The 20,474-nt window shown below is 37.3% G+C and overlaps 2 protein-coding genes across 2 annotated transcripts in view; one reads left to right on the plus strand and one right to left on the minus strand.

The window, feature by feature from the left end:
- LOC149019605 (splicing factor Cactin-like) overlaps positions 1–20,474 on the plus strand; it is a 42,956-nt gene that overhangs the window by 14,708 nt on the left and 7,774 nt on the right. The window contains exons 5-7 of the mRNA XM_089153584.1: positions 1,214–1,285; positions 2,225–2,287; positions 2,536–2,676. Of these exons, the coding sequence (XP_089009710.1) occupies positions 1,214–1,285; positions 2,225–2,287; positions 2,536–2,676 (276 nt within the window). The remainder of the gene's footprint in view (positions 1–1,213; positions 1,286–2,224; positions 2,288–2,535; positions 2,677–20,474) is intronic.
- On the minus strand, positions 15,401–15,788 carry LOC149019606 (UvrABC system C protein). The gene is given in 3 exon segments (XM_089152844.1): positions 15,401–15,481; positions 15,483–15,592; positions 15,725–15,788. Coding segments are annotated over 3 exon segments (255 nt in total).

The raw sequence follows: 20,474 nt of genomic DNA on the forward strand, positions 1-20,474 counted from the left end.
TTTTTATTTTTAGTTTGAGGATATTTAGATTAGGACAGTCTTTAAGAATCCTTGTCTAACTTGCATTCTGTTGGGTGTTACATTGCTGTGATCCCCATCCCCATGGTTCTCTATTCTGTCTTGTTTAGTCTTGCTTACTAGTTTAGGGCTGATATTGCTTATTATTTTGTTACTTCGTCTAACTTGCATGTTTATCAACTATTAGCTGCTGTGATTCCCTTCTTCTATTTACTATCTTTCATTAGTATTGCCTTACCTAAGAGGACTTGTAAGTTGTAACCAGCCTCCCCCTGCATCAGTTTCTTCAGACCTCACAGCCATTGAAGGCTGTATGGTTTGGTGAAGGAAAACTTTCCCATGATTAAAAGAAAGTAAAGCTTTCATTTATATTGAAAGAGATGAAAAATAGTTTTTTAAGTCTTGCACTCATGGCATTCTCTAGATTATTTTACTTATTTACTCTGACCTACTATGGGTCTTTTTGAATGATTCTAAGTCTGACCTACTATGGGTCTTTTTGAATGATTCTAAGTCCCTATCGTTAGCCTATCTTCTTTCCAACTCCTCCCTCATAACCAGACAAGGGTTGAGGCATGCAAAAATATCAGTGTCACTAACTTCGATTGGAATCAGCACGTCCTGCCAGTGGTTCTGGTTTTGTTGGATGACCGAGCAACTCACTGCAAAAGAAAGCACTGTCCTTCATTAAACACTTAACTCTTTAAGGTGTGAGCATATTGCCACAACTTCCAGGTACATACTTTGGGGTGTTTGTTTAGTGAGAGCAGGTCGTTGCTTATCCAAATCAGAGGAAAGTCCCAATACAATCATCTATTTCAAAGAGGTTTTTTTTTGTCACATGTCCTGTTATGCTTTAAGAATGAACTGACATGTGAATGTGACAAAACCCTGTCTGACTGACTTTGTTTTCGTGACTATATATTACTTGAATACCTCCAACATCTTTAATGATTTACTGGTTCTGATAGTGCCCCCCCTACACATTTTGCTTCAACTTTGAGAATGGTTATAATTAGTATTTTCACTGTCATACCATCTGCTGCAAAACTTTCATGTGTTAATTGGCACTATGTTTACATACAAGAGCGTAGAACTGCAGATTAGAACTTCTATAAATTTGGTTTGGTTGAGTTGAGATTTTCCCTCTCTGAAATATGAATTTTGGGTACTTACCATCAAACTCATGATGCAGGCGGAGATTGAGAAAGTGAAGAAGAGAAGGGAAGAGCGAGCAATGGAGAAGGCAAAACATGAAGAGGAAATGGTACTTTCATCTTTGACATTTGTTCAATATTTTTTGGGTTTATTGAAGGAAGTTTGTCATTCTTTCTAGTTAAAAGTATTTTTCTGAGTGATAGTTACTGTCTTATTTTAGAGGAAGAGAAAAATTAAGTATTTTTTTGGTTCTTGTTCCACGGTTATGTGATGATGTCCTTAATGCCATTAAATGCAATATGGCTGTATGCTGACCTTCTCCCCATTGGACTCAATCCTCTGACAGAAGTCTTAACACTCAATACGGAAAATATAAAGTACAAACATCCACATCCATGTATATTCTGGGGTTATTTCCTGGATCATTCTCTGTTTTCTCCCCTTCTTAGGCCGGACCACCATAGATGTAGAACCTGCGGATTAGACACATCGCTATTCGCCATTACTTTGGCAGTTTTGACTGAAGAAAAAGAAGTCTTCTTTGGAAGAAAAAGGGATGCCCAGAGAATTTTCAAGTGAATGACTACCAAATGGTCTGGTATATCTATTGAGTGAAGGTGATTGATTGTCTGAGCTTTCTAGTTGCATTTGACCTGGCTCTTTTTTCTTTTCTTTTTCTAAATTTTTATTTTTATTCCCTTACGTGTTAAACAGTAAGATGTTTTCTGATATCACGCTCCATGTGTAAGCCTTGATGATTGTTGGGACGGGAGTCATGGGACTACTTCATGAAATAAAAAAACTCGGGTCTCTTTATCCTACTCCCACAGAACTCCAGAGGAGTATGCACCCACAATTGTGCGATTCTGATCTAACAACTTGCCTTTCATCATCCTAGGAGTGGTGTTGACCTCATTGGGCCTTTGCATAGATATCACTGTGTGCGGACCTTGTAAAGGGATCATTGTCTGATGTTCCTCCAATCTATTAGTTAAATCAAAGCTAATAATTTTTGAAGAATAAGTTAACGACATTGTTCATTTCACAGGCAATGGTGGCTAGGGAACGCGCTAGGGCTGAGTTCTGTGACTGGGAAAAGAAAGAAGAGGAGGTAAGCATCAACTTTATCACCATATATTCATACTTGCATTTATAATTTTTCATGTGACCAATTATTTTTATTTGTCACTATTCCTATTGTTTGGAGTTGAATTCAATATGGATCCATATACTATATTCTTGTTCAGTTTTGTGAAATCGGTTACTTTACTGGCATTTGATTGGTGGTATTATTATTATTTTTTCTTATTATTATGCAAATATGTCAATAGGCCCGGCTCTAACCTGCTTATTTGACAGTTTCATTTTATTCAAAGCAAAGTCAGGTCAGAGATTAGATTGCGTGAGGGGCGCATAAAACCCATTGATATTCTCTCCAAGCATCTTAATGTTTCAGATGACTCTGACATAGAGATCAATGAACCCTACATGGTCTTCAAGGCAAGTACCCATTCTGTTCTCTAGTTTTATTTTTATTCTTTTGCTAATCGTTGCAATCTTCTGACCTTCTAACTTCTTTCATGTTTTTTCATGAATACATATTTTTTGCATTACACAAAGCAAATGAAAAATGTGTTTGCAGAAAAATTGAAACTCATTCGTTTACCATGATAGTCTTTTCTTCAATGGTCCATTTGTGTTGCAGCTCGAATTGAATGAGGTTCTTTATCAGAACCAACTCATATGGGGGACCAAGAAAGAGTTTCTTAAAATCTCAGTTTGGGCTATGGGGTGATTATGAGGCATGACCTTAATTGGGTTTGGACTAGTGGACGTTGAATTCCGTGGTTATGGTAATTGGAGTGAAATAGTACTAAGGATGATGGGATTCTATTTTTGGAGAGATTTAGAATGGTGGAACGGGGAGGTTCTTGAGATATGGGATGACAAGTTATGGGAATGGGGCGAAACTTGAAAGGAATGCAGGTAACAATATAGAGATATGATCCCTCAAGTTTGGTTGGGTTTGGATGGTTAATTAGAATATATTAGTGCTCTTGTTTTGGGGGGTTTTAGGGTGTACGAAAATTTTTTTTTTTGGGGGGGTGGGGGGGGGGTGTTAGGGTTTAGGAAAATTCAAGAAAATATCCACATCTTGAAATTGGATGGTTAGAATGGGGTCAAGTTGGGGACCTAAGGTCATTATGGCGTGGGGGATGATGTGCTCAATGTATCTTTTATTCCATTTCAGTCTTTGCATTTATCAAATTTTATATTTTTATTTTTATTTATAATATAAACATCAAAATACAATTATCATGATAAATGCATAAATAAAGCAATCCAGTATACTTACACTTTACAATCATAAATATAACCATAACATAACATTTATTTAGATCAGTTGTGCAATCTCTAGTCATATTCTCAAATCACTTAGCCCATGAAGAATCAAACGAATACTAAATAAAGATTATCATATAATTTATCAAATATTACACCATGCATCAAATTTATAAATAACCATCAGTTGGATCATAATACTCATTATTTACACCAGTTCAATCCTGTCCATTCTGTGACTGTCAGTAGCTTAACTAGCATTTTGACCCCTTTCTGGTCGTTTTTGGAACTTTTCTTAATCATAAACGTATGAAATGTAGATCTTTGAGTTCTCTTTCCAAACATAATCATTTAGTTCCAACTCCAACATGGAAGTTATCGTCATTTTAGCGTATAGGGGTCTTTAATCAAATGGAGAGAATGACCAAATTGGGACATTATCCCGTCAATCCTAATTACTAGTGTAATTACTAGGCGATTAAATTCACGAATTGTGACGAATCAAAACTTATGATTTGTACCCAATAGGGGTGCCCAATTTGTTGTGAACAGGTCTGCAAGTCCAAGTATAGAGGTCGATGCTTCAGTCATGTACTCCTTCCCTACGCCTTTAGTGTTCTCTGCCCCCCCCCCCTTCCTTTCTTCATTTCACACAACACTCCCCCCCCCCTCCCATTCTATTCATTTATGGCCATTAATCAATTCTATCTTACCCCTCTTTTCTCTTTTTTTTCCCCATTTATTGTTTTGTGTGCACCTATAGTTCATGGTTACCCAACCCCGTCTTAGGTGTCACTAAAATCCCTACCCTTCCCTCTTTTGCCACCTCTCTCTTCTGATCCGATTTCATCTTTCACATTTTTTTTTTCTTCTATTTTTCTTTATTTCCTCTCATGTCACCATCTGGAGGGAGTGAGGTAGTGTGAGGTGTCACCCATAAATAGGCTTTTGTCTAATTAGCATACATTATGACATAATATGTTTCTCAACACTTAGGTATATAATAGGCTTTTATTTAGAGGTTTTTTGGACCTGCCTTAACTATGGTGGGGGTCCAACTGGTGGGTCCAACCCTTGATACCTGTGGGGTCAGAAAATTATGTTGATTATTACCTCACTTTTGGTTTTGGTTTAGTCTAATTCCATTGCATGTGGGGTTCATGGACGAAAATGCGTTTCGCCATGGTGGAATGGAGAGGTGGAGCCGGGGAAAGGTTGCCGCAGGGTAGGGAAGGGTCTGTAGGGACTTGCAGTGGAAAGGCGAGGGGCTGTGGTGGCTTGCGATGGGAGGGATAGGGGAGGTTTGTGATGAATGTGGAGGGGTGAGGAGGTGACAGCTGGACTAGGGAAGAAGAAAGAGAGCTATAAATTATTTTTTTTTCTTTTTTTGGGAGGGGGGGGAAGGAAGGAGCTGGGATGTACTTACAGGTGTGGGGGAATTCACTTGAAGAAGATGAAGAGAGTTGCTGAAATTGCAGAAAACTCAAAACCTTCAACCTAGGTGGTGTGTTGTCTACCCACGACTCCAAGCCTTTAATTTTCTTCAATTTCAGCTGGCTTACATGGAGGTTGGGGATATAAATAGGTTTACGTTGGAGGGAAGAGGACGTAAACAAGGAAACTGAATTGGATTCAACTAGGGAATCCTTTAGGTTGCGTTTGGTTCCGCAGTTCCCTAGAATCGGCTTCAGAATCTGTTTCTTGGGAATCATGAGTATGTGGAATTAGGTTCTGTAGAATCATATTCGTTAAAAAAAACTGTTTGGCTACCCTGATTTTGACAAGTGAATTTGTCGGAAAAATCATTTGGTTACCCTAATTCTGTGGGTGGATTCAACTTGAATCACTTGAAAAACTGCTTGGTTACCTTGATTCTGTGGGTTGATTCAACCTAAATCACTTGAAAAACCCTTTGGTTATCTCGTGAGTGGATTTAACCTAATTAGTAGATTATACTTTCTTACACCTTAATATATACACACACACACACACACACACAAGGAGTTCAGCTTGCAACATCGGGGCAAACCATGACCCATCCACTAAACAAATCTTTTTATAGCACTGTTGTATGGTGTGCAATCCACAATTTATATTTGGTAATACAAGCATAAAAAAATGCTTAGTATGTACGGATAGTAGGGGTGATCTTGCAACAAATTAGGTGTGATCTTACGCTTGATGAGTAAGAAAAATATTGGCAAAGCTGAAGTCATTTCTTTATATTATAAGTATGTTTGGCAAGAAAGGTCCGTGGATTATACATTGATCTCATGTACTACTTCACAAATTCCCACTTTTGATAAGACAAACACTAAGAAATTCACATACAAAAACAAAATTATATTACAGTAACACAAATATTTATGTGGTTTATAACACAAACATGATGTGTTTGCCCTTAGCATTTTAAAAATAAATCATTGGAGTTTATTAGGCGTTGCTCGAACTTTGCAATCAATATGGTAACAACATGATAAAGAAGTCGTTAAAAATAATGTAAAGGACGAAGAGGAGAGGATGGTAAGCATGGTATGGGAAGATTATAGGAGAGCACTTTTTTCTAAGTCAAATTGGCATCATATCTCTTAAATGATGTAAAGGAAGGACGAAGAGGAGAGGCAAAGGCCTTCATCTTCTAGTGGCTATTAAAGTAGTGGTTTTCAATGCACACAGTGCATGGTAAGGAAAGAATTTCATTTAGAGTAACTAATGTAAAGACTAACACAATCTGGTCAACTACATGTGTGGAACATAAGAAATAAAATGTACCCATTAATACAAGCATAATTAACAACACATGATAATAAGGGAAATGTTTTTACATATTTGTTGCATACAAAAATACATAACAAGAAAGTAAAAAAACCCACACACATAAGAACAAGAATCCATGATACTACATTGTGTTTCGGTACAACAGAATTTGAGTGTGCACATGTTCACTAGGGGATTGCCATGCAACACCCAAATTCTTCTTGTTGATACTGTCATATGATGTTGAAGCTGTAGAACCCTCTTCCATTCTTTGACTCCCACACATCTTATTTAGCAAGATAAAAGAATTTGCATGCTTACTACCATTTGGACACATAAAATCTTCGACCTGGATTTTTTCTGGTTCTTGAAGTCAGTAGGATCATCCTTCCTTGCCCATAGTAGCACAATGGAGACTGTTGTTCCATTCCAAATGAAGTTTGGTCTTCACAATGGTAACCACCCATTGCTTTTGAAGAAGAATTATCAGTAGTGAAATTCCCAAATTAACTGAAACCAACAGATAGGTTTGGATTGGAAGATGATTTAAGAGAAGAAAAATAAGATAAGAAAACTAAATTCTAGTTGGGTATTTTCTATGGTTCCAAAGGAGAACAACAAATTCTAGTTCAGAGGTCAGTAATTTTCCTAGGCAAGGTATTGAATTTTTACGAGGGGTTTTGTGCTCAGGCTTATTAATCATTTTCCATGTTCTAATGAGCCTGTTACAACTTACCTTCATCGGCAATAAAGCATTTGTATGGGAAGTTAACATTTTGTGGTCCATAAGATAAGCTTCTCTAGACTATTTGCCTCTTTTAAGCTACCTGGATAATTCATTGAATTTCTATAAATCCAAACTCCTGTGGCTATGTTGCATCCAATACGGTGGTCGAAGCAAAAGGGAAACTCCAGGAACAAAGAATGAATGGATGTAGTTTCACTAGTTAGAGCACTTCTTTTAATATATACTTTTCAACAGTTCCAAAACATTATTTTCTCTTCAAATTCCATAAGGATCAAGTCTTTTATTTTTTTTCCAAGGGATAAATGATAACTTCATTGAAAAGCCTCCAAGCATAACCTGTTGGGGTTAAAACTAAAGTTTTCAGACATGAACAAGGGTGGAGACTGCCACCAAACACGATGCAAGTTGAAGTTTTTTGTACCCTTTGCAATGTAATCAGCAAACAGGTTATCAGACCTATTTACAAACTTAAATATCAAAGTCACAAACTCGATGCGAAGTTTTTGAATTTCAAAAAATAAACTAAAAGCCATCCAATCAAGTGAGGCTCAAGTCTACCATATTAGGAATCTTTAGGTTTAAGGTTTAATAGGAAAAAGATCAAAAAAATCTATGAACAAGAGAGTAACAACATTGATTCATTCCACAACCTAATGGAAGTTCTATTTTATGTAGGCCTTTGGAAAGACATCTTGTTATCAACTTCAAGAGCACCTTATCAAGATGAACTACAGATTGTTATTCAAAAAGCTGGAAATTAGAGAGAAATCACCAGCAAAATGGATTAATTAATGGCTTAAAAAAATAGATAGAAGGGATTAATCCCCAGTTTTGTTGAGTTGTTATCTGTAATCCTTGTAATTAAAATGCAAGAATACCAATGAATATATGGATACAAAAAGATCCGTTTCCACCCCCAACACTAAAATGAAGATCGAGAAGTGAAAAACCCAAGACAAAACTAATCTAGACAGGGAAAACCAGTAAGCAACAAGCCATGGACAGATAAAGCAGGATGTATTCATAAATACATAATAAAAACAATTGTAGAGACTCACCGCCTGTTTCAATCGAGTTTCCAAACAACACGAAGATGCAGAAGCCTAAACACCAAGCAATATCGAGACGCTAGAGTTGTAGAGAAGTTAAGGTTTTTCTTCGCGTTTTGCCTAAAACAGCAAGATATATCGAGATGCTTGACTTGCAGAGAAGTTAAGGTTCCTTCTTCGAGTTTTGCTGAAAACACCAATCGATTTCCACACGCTAGAGTTGCAGAGAAGCTAGGTTTCCTTCTTCGCAGGGATGGCGGAGTTCTTTGCAGGTCTTTCTTTGTGTTCAAAGAACACCCCATTCTGTCCGTCTTCTCGGCAGTGGTTCGCGTTCTCAGCAGTCGATGGACTCTACAGTTCGATCGAATGTGATTCTACGGAGTCATGCCTTTTTATATCAAGCCCATATTTGGGTGATTCAATTTGGAAACCACCTCAATAGGTGGTTTCCACAGAATCACAATTTTACTCTAAAAAGTATAATCACCTGATTCTAAGGAATCATGTGGATTCCGAATCACCTGATTCTAAAGAATCATGTGGATTCCGAATCACTGTGGAACCAAACGGTTTTTTTTTTTTTTTTTTTTTTTTGTGGAATCATGATTCCTTGGAAACCGATTCTAGGGAATTGCGGTACCAAACACAAATTTATAGATTAGGTTCTGTTTGCAACTTAATAAATATTTAACAACTTAACTAATAACCAGGACCACTAAAAATAATAAGGGAAGGATCCCATTTGTAACTTGATAAACAATTAACAACTTAACTAATAACCAAGACCACCAAAAATAATAAGGAAAAATAAAATTATCTAAAAGGAATCTTTGCAATTAGATTCATGCAAAGATTTCGGCTAGGACTCTTGGTTGCGTTTGGTTCTGCAATTCCTTGGAATCGGCTTCCAAGGAATCATGGTTCCACAAAAAGAACAAAAGAAAAAAAACGTTTGGTTCCACGATGATTCGGAATCCATATGATTCCTTAGAATTGGGTGATTCTACTTTTTAGTGTAAATTTTTGATTCTGTGGAAAACACCTCAATAGGTGGTTTCCAAATAAAATCACCCAAATATGGGCTTGATATAAAAAGGCGTGACTCTATAGAATCACATTCGATTGAACTATAGAGTCCATCGATTGCTGAGAACACGAACCACTGCTGAGAAGAAAGACCTGCAACTCGAGTGTTCTTCCTGTCGAACGTGAAGAACTCCACCGTCCCTGAGAAGAAGGAACCCTAGCTTCTCTGCAACTCGAGCGTGTGGATATCGCTTGGTGTTATTGGCAAAACTCAAAGAAGGAACCCTAGCTTCTCTGCAACTCTAGTGTCTCGATATTGCTTGGTGTTTTCGGCTTCTGCATCTTTATGTTGTTTGGAAACTTGATCTAAATAGGCGGTGAGTCTCTACAATTGTCTTTATTATGTATTTATTAATACATCTTGCTTTATTTGTCCGTGGCTTGTTGCTTGCCGGTTTTCCCTATCTATATTAGTTTTCTTGGGTTTTTTCACTTCTCTATCTTCGTTTTAGTGTTGGGGGTGGAAGCAGATCTTTTTGTAACCATATATTCATTGGTATTCTTGCATTTTAATTATAGATAACAACTCAGCAAAACAATGGATTAATCCCTTCTATATATTTTTTTAGCCATTAATTAATCCCTTTCGCTGGTGATTTCTCTATGATTTTCAGCTTTTTGAATAACAATCTTTAGTTCATATTGATAAGGAACTCTTGAAGTTGATAACAAGATATTTTTCCAAAGGCCTACATAAAATAGACCTTCCATCAGGTTGTGGAGTGAATCAGTGTTGATATTCTCTTGTTCATAGATTTCTTCTGATCTTTTTCCTGTTAAACCTTAAACCTGAAGATTCCTAATATGGTAGATTTGAGCCTCACTTGATTGGGTGGCTTTTAGTTTATTTTCTGAAATTCAAAAACTTCGCATAGAGTTTGTGACTATGATATTTAAGTTTGTAAATAGGTCTGATAACCTATTTGCTGATTACATTGCAAAGGGTGCAAAAAACTACAACTTGCATCATGTTTGGTGGCGGTCTCCACCCTTGTTCATGTCTAAAAACTTAAGTTTTAACCCTAACAGGTTATGCTTGGAGGCTTTTCAATGAAGTTATCATTTATCCCTTGGAAAAAAATAAAAGACTTGATCCTCTGGAATTTGAAGAGAAAATAATGTTTTGTGACTGTTGAAAAGTATATAATAAAAGAAGTGCTCTAACTAGTGAAACTACATCCATTCATTCTTTGTTCCTGGAGTTTCCCTTTTGCTTCGACCACCGTATTGGATGCAACATAGCCATAGGAGTTTGGATTTATCGAAATTCAAATAATCATCCAGGTAGCTTAAAAGAGGCAAATAGTCTAGAAAAGCTTATCTTATGGACCATAAAATGTTAACTTCCCATACAAATGCTTTATTGCCGATGAAGGTAAGGTAAAAAGGGCTCATTAGAACATGGGAAATGATTAATAAGCCTGAGCACAAAACCCCTCGTAAGTAAAAATTCAATACCTTGCCTTGGAAAATTACTGACCTCTGAACTAGAATTTGTTGTTCTCCTTTGGAACCATAGAAAATACCTAACTAGAATTTGGTTTTCTTATCTTGTTTTTCTTCTCTTAAATCATCTACCAATCCAAACCTGTCTGCTGGTTTCAGATCATTTGGGAATTCCACTATTGATAATTCTTCTTCAGAAGCAATGGGTGGTTACCATTGTGAAGACCAAACTTCATTTGGAAATTGGAATGGAACAATAGTCTCCATTGTGCTACTACGGGCAAGAAAGGATGATCCTGCTGACTTTAAGAACCAGAAAAAATCCAGGTCGAAGATTTTATAGGTCAACTTCTTTTACTAGCTAGATAAAATGTGTGGGAGTTTAGGAATGAAAGAGGGTTCTACAGCTTCAACATCAACAAGAAGAATTTGGGTGTTGCATAGAGAACCCCTAGTGACACGTGCACACTCAAATTCTGTTGGACCGAATCACAATGTTGTATCATGGATTCTTTTTCTTATGTGTGTGGGCTTTTTTACTTTCTTGTTATGTATTTTTGTATGCAACAAAGATGTAAAAACATTTTCCTTTTCACCATGTGTTGTTAATTATGCTTGTATTAACAGGTACATTTTTATTTCTTATGTTCCACTATTGTAGTTGACTAGATTGTGTTTGAGTCTTTACATCAGTTATTCTAAATGAAATTATTTCCTTACCATGCATGGTATGCATTTAAAATCACTACTTTAATAGCCACTAGAAGATGAAGGTCTTTGCCTCTCCTCTTCGTCCTTCCTTTACATTATGTAAGAGATAGTATGCCAATTTGACTTAGAAAAAAGTCCTCTCCTATAATCTCCCCATTCCAGGCTTACCATCCTCTCCTCTTCGTCCTTTACATTATTTTTAATGACTTCTTTACCATGTTGTTATCATATTGATTGCAAAGTTTGAACAACGCCTAATGAAGTCCAGTGATTTATTTTTAAAATGCTAAGGGCAAACACGTCATGTTTGTGTTATAAACACTTAAAATAACATGTCATGTTGATATATAAACTACATAAAATATTTGTGTTACTGTAATATAATTTCATTTTTGTATGTGAATTTCTTAGTGTTTGTCTTATCAAAAGAGGGAATTTGTGAAGTAGTACATGCAATCAATGTCTAATCCAAGGGACTTCTCTTGCCAAGCATACTTATAATATAAAGAAATGACTTCAGCTTTGCCAATAATATAAAGAAATGACTTCAGCTTTGCCAATAGTTTTCTTACTCATCAAGCGTAAGATCACACCCATTTTGTTGCAAGATCACCCTTACTATTGATATATACTAAGCATTTTTTTAATGCTTGTATTGCCAAATATAAATTTTGGATTGCACACTATACAACAATGCTATAAAAAGATTCGTTTGGTGGATGGGTCATGGTTTGCCCCGAAGTTGCAAGCTGAACTTCTTGTGTGTGTGTGTGTGTATATATATTTAAGGTGTAAGAAAGTATAATCTACTAATCAAGTTAAATCCACTCACGAGATAATCAAAGGGTTTTTCAAGTGATTCAGGTTGAATCAACCCACAGAATCAGGGTAACCAAGCAGTTTTTCAAGTGATTCAAGTTGAATCCACCCATAGAATCAGGGTAACCAAACAATTTTTCAAATAGATTCACTTGTCAGAATCTGGGTAACCAAATGGTTTTTTAGACAGATTCACTTGTCAAAATCAGGGTAGCCAAATGGTTTTTCAGACAGATTTACTTGTCAAAATTAGGGTAACCAAACAGTTTTTTTTTAACGAATATGATTCTACTGAATCTTATTCCACAGACTCATGATTCCCTAGAAACATGATTCTGAAGCCGATTCCAGGGAATTGCGGAACCAAAGCAACCTTACTTGTCTTAACCATTACATAATCAATTAAAGAAAATAAAGATCCAAAGTCCTCATGAGTCAAGGAATCTAACTGGACTAAGGAAGCCCCAAGGGGCATGGAAAAATGACCAAAATACCCGTTAGGTCATTTGGCCAACCCTGGTTGCCGCATGGACTAGGGGCTCATTTGGGCCCGAATTTCAGGCCTCCATTGGCCTGCTGACCCTGGTTACATCAATTCCTCAAGTTACATTTAAATTCCTCCAACCAAACCATTAAATGAGCCATTTTGACCCGTGGACCATCCGTTCATTTAATTTAATTACTTGAGATCTTAAAAATAATCTCACATATTGGAAATAGTCAAGCACAATATTAAAATAATAATATAAGTAATATCTGGTCATCGTAGATACTGGGTCATAAGTTCTCAAGATAAGTGACAGAAACAAAGAATATGCTGTGTAACTTTGTAATTACACCATTAAAAGTGAGGAGGTGAACATTGATGATGGTAGATACTCCAAAGTGAATTTAACACTTAATTTGAATCATAATAAAGGATTCAAATAAAGGATTAGAAAAGGTTAGATGAAGTGAAGGAACATGTCAAGAATTTTATGAAATTGGCAACAAAAAAAATTTTGGTCTTGAAACCAAAATTGTTTTGATTCCATCAGTCTGTGATATTTGAAAAATTAGAAATCCATTTGGTAGTTGAATGATTGAGAATATAAACAAGGAAGTGCCAACCCATCATCTTCCTCTTGTCCAATTTCATATTCAATTTTGGTAAAGCTTAAAATAAAAACATCAAGTTTAATTTGAACAAAATGGGGGACAGGTTTATCCTTCTTCCTTTGCTTGTAACCTGCCATTTTTTTATTCCACTGTGTTATCTATATTCTCTTTGTTTCCCAACAATCTAAATCTCAAGCCTTTTCACTTCGGCAAATCTAGCATGAACTTCGCTGATTTCCTAAGCTAATGTCCTTGACCATTTGATTGATGGTTCTTGGCCTGACCTATTCAACCCACACTGCAACAGAATCTCTGGAACAGAATGGCTAGTTTATGGGTTGGATTATCCTCCAAAGTTATCTTTTTTCTTTTGCCTTGGCCAAAGGTAGCTAGCTTCCTGATGGCATGGGCTATTTTCCCTTGTGTTTGTAAAAATAAACCCACCCTTGGATCTGAGAGCCTGGCCTTGCAGGACTTTGTGGGATTTTCAGGCTTCTTTGAGTGCTTTACCATGGTCGCTACTGCTGCCTTGCCACTTAATCTTCATTGCTCTCTCTCTCTCATTGGCCAAACCCAGGAAAAAAGGGGAAAAAGGAAAGGGATAAAGGAGGAGAAGAATCAAATAAAATGAAGAAGAGTCGAGAAGAGAAGCAAGAGACAGAAAGGGAGGCAAAAGAAATAAAGAAAGAAGCAAGAAACAGAGAGGGGAAGTGTAAAGAAAAGAAGTGCGATTAGGATCTGAAAAAATGAACAAAAAATAATAAAAACATTGATGCAGGAGAGGGAGGGGGGAAAAGCAGCTGAAGAAGAAAATTTCGAAGCTGCTTTCACCATTCTGCCCCTTTCTTGATTGTAGTCTTGGACTCCAAATAGAAGTCCTACTATCTCCTCTCTTTTTTCAAGGGTATTTCTTGTAACAGGTTTGATATTACTCTCTTGACCAGTTGACCCTAGAATCAGGACATTTTAACCTGTGCAAATTTAAGAGCACTGCAAAAATAGAATGGCTGCAATTTCAATTTTGAAATTGATAGAGCTACTGACCTATTTAGGAATTCTCTTTCATTTGCTTTCTGTTTCATTGAGGTAAGTTGTAAAAATCAAACCAAATGATTCCTTAAGTCAAACAACCCCATGAAATTGAAATAGAAAATCAGACCAAAACTGAGGATATTGAGATGGATTAGTGGTAAACCATAAAAGAGCAAGTAAATAAAATGAAAAAATGGGAGCTAATATAGGAGTAGCTTTGATACATGATAAGTGCAAAATGTCCCTTGAAGGAATGTAAGAGATGCATAGTTGCATGACTAGTAACGAGTATGGATTTGAATAGAATTGATTGGAAAAAAAGATCTATGTAGCCACTCGTACTTAGTTGGTTAAGGCTTACATCTCTTGAGTTCTGACCAAATATGGTTACTCCCTTGTTTATTACATTAAAGTAGATGTTGAGCTCATTAGATGGCTAATGGTCTCTATCTTGTCTAAAACATTAGAGAAATGGTGGGATAGTAATTCAATCAAGAATGCAATATTAAGGACAAAGACCACTAGAAACTATGGTTGGATGCTAAGTGCGCATTTGGTAACGGTCTTTTTTGAGAACAGTGTTCTTTCTGAGAATCATTGTCTAATGTTTTTTTTTTTGGATGATTAAATAATTCATTACCAAAGAGAAAATATACAATAGCACAAACAACAAGCAACCGACAAGCTAGACATAGCAAGAAATCATTGTCTAATGTTTTTATGCAAGGATGGTGGTCTGAGCACAATTTTGACTTGTTCTGAAAACGTATGAGAACACCTGTGGAACAAGTGGGCATTTGGTAAGTTTTGCTCTTAAGAACGATACTGGTTCTTTCTTTCTTTGTTTCTTCTTCTCTTTTTATTTTTAATTTTTTCGGTTTTAGCTTCTTGGGTTTATGAATGAACTACTATCGTCCCCAACTGATTAAGACATGGATAGGCTGACAAGGGCATGAGAATAAACCAGAAAACAAAGGTCCATCTTCTCATCATAAGGTATAACTCAAGTTACACCCAAGGTTCTCGCACATATACCAAGTAGGCTCTGTTCGAAAGAACAAAAAAGAAATAATATGGCCTATCAAACAATGCCACCATCCTTCAGTGCCTTCTTCTGGGACGTATCTTTGGTGATTCATTCAACTGTTGTTGCAGTCCCTGTCTTTTTCCGTGCAACTATATTTGTAATATTTTCCATCCTTTTGGAAGTCCTGACAAGCAAACCTTTGGAATGCAGGACTGCTAGCGAGAGTATTGACGACCAGCTCATTATTGACATAGAAAATAACTCTGCCCATGAAATTCCCTCCTCCCGTGATAATCAGAGCTACATCCCCTTACCTGGTTCATTATAAATTGTCTTACACTAAGAAGAAAAAAAGTCCTCCAGATTATGATCGGGAGGATTTCTCTCATGTACTTGTCAATTAATTTGCCAACCTTGCCTCAAGATAGCTACCAGTGGAAGAAAATTTGAGTTCGTTGTGATAAATTGTTCTAACAGGCTTCTTGCGATTGACCATAGATACGTTTTTTTTTAATATTTGTTAGGAAATGGCAATTTGGGAAATGACAGATCCATCGAGAGTTAGTGCACAATGGGAAAAAGAGGCGGTAGTTAAGAGTTTTATACCAATCGAAATTGGTTGATGCTTTCCTATATAGAATATACTTGTAAATTAGCCTATATAAAGTAATATTACTATTTGAGCCTCCACAACTAAATCGTGGCTTCCATCTTCTCTTCTCCCTCATTCTTCCCCTTATTCTTTCTCAAAAGAACATGGTATCAGAGCTGTAGTAATTCTTATTCAATTCTAAGAATTACTAGTACAAACAGTTGATTAGGGAAAGAAACTGTACCTAGTGTGGGAGTCATTTCCAGAAAATAAAGGGATGCAGTTACGCTGCACTTGTTGGTGATTATTATTTTGATGCAGCTCCTTATTGAAGATTGGTGATTGATATTGAAGATCGGTGCAAGAGATTGTCCATGACTCCAATCAATCTGCATTTTTTTTCGGTACGAATCTGCGCTTGTTTGAGATATATTTCGTTTTTTTTATTGATTTGGGGCTGAGGAAGAGTGTCTGTAGTCCTCTCTCTCGATCTGTTTAGAGTTGAGAGAATAACAATCTTTGGAGAAGAAGCAGCCGTCGGAGGAGTCGCTGAAATTGTGACTTTTCGCTTTCGACGCTGTTTGAGATCAGAGAGAGAGAGAGAGAGAGAGTGAGAGAGAAGGAGAAGAGTAACCTTGCGACGCTGCTTTAGATCAGAAACTGGTGTGATTTTTTGTTTCCGATTGTTGCTTTAGATCAGAAAGAGAGTGAGAGAGAGAGAGTCTTCGTGAAAGAGAAGACTGACTTGCGGTAAACCCAGTTCGATTGGTATTTCAAGTTCGATTGGTTTTAATCTGTTTTCTGGTTCGGTAGGTTCAAGTGGTCCAAATTGATTGGTATTGGTTTGTTTTCTGGTTCGGTTGGCTCAAGTGGTTATGAGATTAATATGATTCTGGGATTAATCTGGAAATTATTCTGATTCTATTTCGGATTTCTGATTTCTGGGATTTGATTTTAATTGTGTTGGATATGGGAGAAATTCCAAATAAAAATACCATGATTGAAATTATTTCTTCATCCTCTCATCGGTTAACTGAGAAGAAATTGGAGGGTGGATCAAATTTCCACCAATGGAGGGCTATAGTTAAAATTGTTCTTACTGGACGGGGACAAATAGATCATTTGACTAAGACTGTACCCAAAGATGATGATACTTGGGCAGATGTTTAATTCCTTGGCCGATAATATTATAGATTTGGTTACTCACTTACAAACTGTGAATGAATTATGGAAGTATTTGAATGTGTTGTATTCTGGTCAGAATAATCTGGCTAGAATCTACTAATTGTCCCAGGAATTTTATCGAGTAGATAGAAAAGGTAGAGATATTACCCAATATTTTGCAGATTTTAAAAGAATGTATGAAGAACTAAACTCTATTCTACCTATCTCCTCTGATATCAAAACTATGCAAAATCAAAGAGAGCAATTAGCTGTTATGGGTTTCTTGGGAGGTCTTGGAAAGGAGTTTGAGGCAGTTAGAGCACAGATTCTTGGTAGTGATCATGTACCCACATTAGCTGACACATTTTCAAGAGTTCTTCGTGTTGTAAGGGAGAGTACCAATAACTCTACAGAAAATTCAGCTTTGGCAACAGTTTCTCGAGGCACTTCTGGAGGACATGCCCCTGGTGGACAGAATATAGGACGAACTCGAGGAAATAATACTGGAAAATATCCAGGTTCACACAACTCTATCGACAAAGACAGACAAGTTAAGACTTGTCATCATTGTGGTCGTCCAGGACATATTCAACGATATTGTTGGAAGCTTCATGGGAAGCCCCCACACATGGCGAATGCAATCATCACCTCTGAATTAGCATCTCCAACTACTACCGTTCATCCTAAGGGTAAGACTGTAAAGATGACTGAGGCAGATTATGTTCGTTTCACTCAGTTTCAGGCCACTCAACCACAATCAGCCGCTGCCACCCTTGTTCAGACAGGTAATGCTACTGCTTGCCTTTCAACCACATCTCGCCCATGGATCATTAATTCAGGAGCTTCTGATCATATGACTTGGGCTACAGGTATATTTTCCTCTTTTGTTCCATCATCTTCTTTGGTTACACTTGCTAATGGCTCTCATATCAACGTTAAAGGAGTGGGTACAGTTCAACTCACTCCATCCATTACCCTACCCTCAGTTCTTTACGTACCGAATTTGCCATTTAACTTATTATCTGTTCATAAATTTACCTCCACTAATAACTGTTTGGTGAAATTCTTTCCTGGATATTGTTTATTTCAGGATCTTACGACGAAGAAGATGCTTGGTAGAGGCCGTATGTCTGGGGGGAAGAATTATTTCCACTAATAGACACTTATTGGAGGTCACCCGTTCTCTCTTATTTGAGATGAAGGTTCCTAACTCCTTTTGGGCTGATGCAGTTTCAACTGCTTGTTATCTTATTAACAGGATGCCTTCATCTGTCTTAAAAGGTGGCATTCCTCATTCTCTCCTATTTCCTTCATCTCCCTTATTTACTTTGCCTCCTCGCGTATTTGGTTGTGTATGTTACAATCGTAATCATCGCCCAGGGATCTCTAAACTTGATCCTCGTGCACTTAAGTGTATTTTTGTGGGGTACTCTCGTACTCAAAAGGGATATCGTTGTTATTCTTCTGACTTACGAAGATATTTTGTTACTGCAGATGTCATTTTTTGAGTCCACTCCTTTTTCTACTGAATCTCATAGTTTAACTGACCTAAATGATGATCTCTGTATTTTTCAAAGTGTGTTTCCACAGGGTACAGTTCCTTCACCTCCACCTCCGCCAGACATCACCAAAGTGTACATGCGCCGTCCAAAACCACCGGCTCCCCCCCGCACCTACGGTCTCTACCTCTGTGCCGACTTCGTCTATTGATCCTGCGGATGTTCCTGCCACATCTAACCTTGATATTCCAATTGCCCTTCGGTAGGGTACTCGTTCTTGTGTTCAGTATCCCATCTCTAACTTTATTTCATATTCTACTTTATCACCTGGATTCTCTACTGCTCTATCTACTATAGAGACTTATCCTATTCCTAAGAATGTTCTTGAAGCCTTGTCTAATCCTGGGTGGGTCAGTGCAATGAACGAAGAATTACAAGCCTTAGAGGACAATCAGACTTGGGATTTTGTACCTTTACCCTCAGGAAAGAAAGCTATTGGTTGTAGGTGGATATTCACTGTGAAAGTTAATCCTGATGGTTCTTTAGCTCGCCTGAAAGCTCGTCTCGTTGCCAAGGGCTATGCTCAAGTTTATGCGTAAATTATGTTGATACTTTTTCGCCTGTTGCCAAGCTTACTTCCCTCCGCATTTTAATCTCTCTTGCCGCTACCTACCAGTGGCCCTTGTTTCAGTTGGATGTGAAGAATGCCTTCCTTCATGGAGATCTGCATGAGGAAGTATATATGGAGCAACCACCTGAGTTTGTTGCTCAGGGGGAGAAGAATAAGGTTTGTCGCCTCCGCAAATCATTATATGGTCTCAAGCAGTCACCTCGAGCATGGTTTGGACGATTCACTACTGTTGTAATAGAATTTGGGATGACTCGTTGTGAAAGTGATCACTCTGTATTCTTTAAAAACTCTGATGCAGGCAAAATCTTTCTTGTAGTTTATGTTGATGATATTGTCATTACAGGAAATGACACTTCAGGAATTGATAGGTTAAAGACCTATTTGCAAGAGAAATTTCAGACCAAAGACTTGGGCAAGTTAAAGTATTTTCTAGGAGTAGAAGTTGCCCAATCAACAAAGGGCATCTTCTTATCTCAAGGGAAGTATGTACTAGATTTGCTTTCAGAAACAGGAATGTTGGGATCAAAACCCATAGACGCTCCCATGGAATGTAACTTAAAGTTAATGCCAGAAGATGGAACCATTATTGATGATCCAGAGAAGTACAGAAGGCTTGTTGGAAAGCTGAATTATCTGACTGTGACTAGACCTGACATTGTCTTCCCAGTCAGTGTTGTGAGTCAATTTTTGTCTGCCCCACGAACATCACATTGGGATGCAGTTATACAAATTCTGAGGTATCTTAAGAAAGCACTAGAACGTGGACTTCTTTACACTAATCATGGGCATAGAAATGTTGAAGGATTCTCTGATGTTGATTGGGCTGGATCACCTATAGATAGAAGATCGACTACAGGCTACTGCACATTCGTTGGAGGAAATCTTGTATCATGGAAAAAGTAAGAAACAAACTGTGGTAGCAAGATCAAGCGCAAAATTTGAGTATCGTGCCATGGCACAGGTAACATGCGAGATGGTATGGATAAAACAATTACTCCAGGAATTAGGAATTATTGATGACACACCAATGAAGTTATGGTGTGATAATCAAGCTGCGGTTCATATAGCATCAAATCCAATTTTTCATGAACATACTAAGCATATTGAAGTTGATTGCCACTTTGTTCGTGAGAAGTTACTACAAGGCATAATATCCCCCAAGCATGTGAGGACTGGAGAACAACTCGCAGATTTGTTCACCAAAGCTCTAGGGAATACAAGAGTTACCTATATTTGTAACAAGCTGGGCATGAGTAATATATATGCTCCAGCTTGAGGGGGAGTGTTAGGAAAGGG

This window comes from Hakea prostrata, chromosome 4, assembly GCF_041222555.1.
Source record: "Hakea prostrata isolate BN-2017 chromosome 4, UWA_Hpros_2, whole genome shotgun sequence".
In the NCBI taxonomy this organism is placed as follows: Eukaryota; Viridiplantae; Streptophyta; class Magnoliopsida; order Proteales; family Proteaceae; genus Hakea; species Hakea prostrata.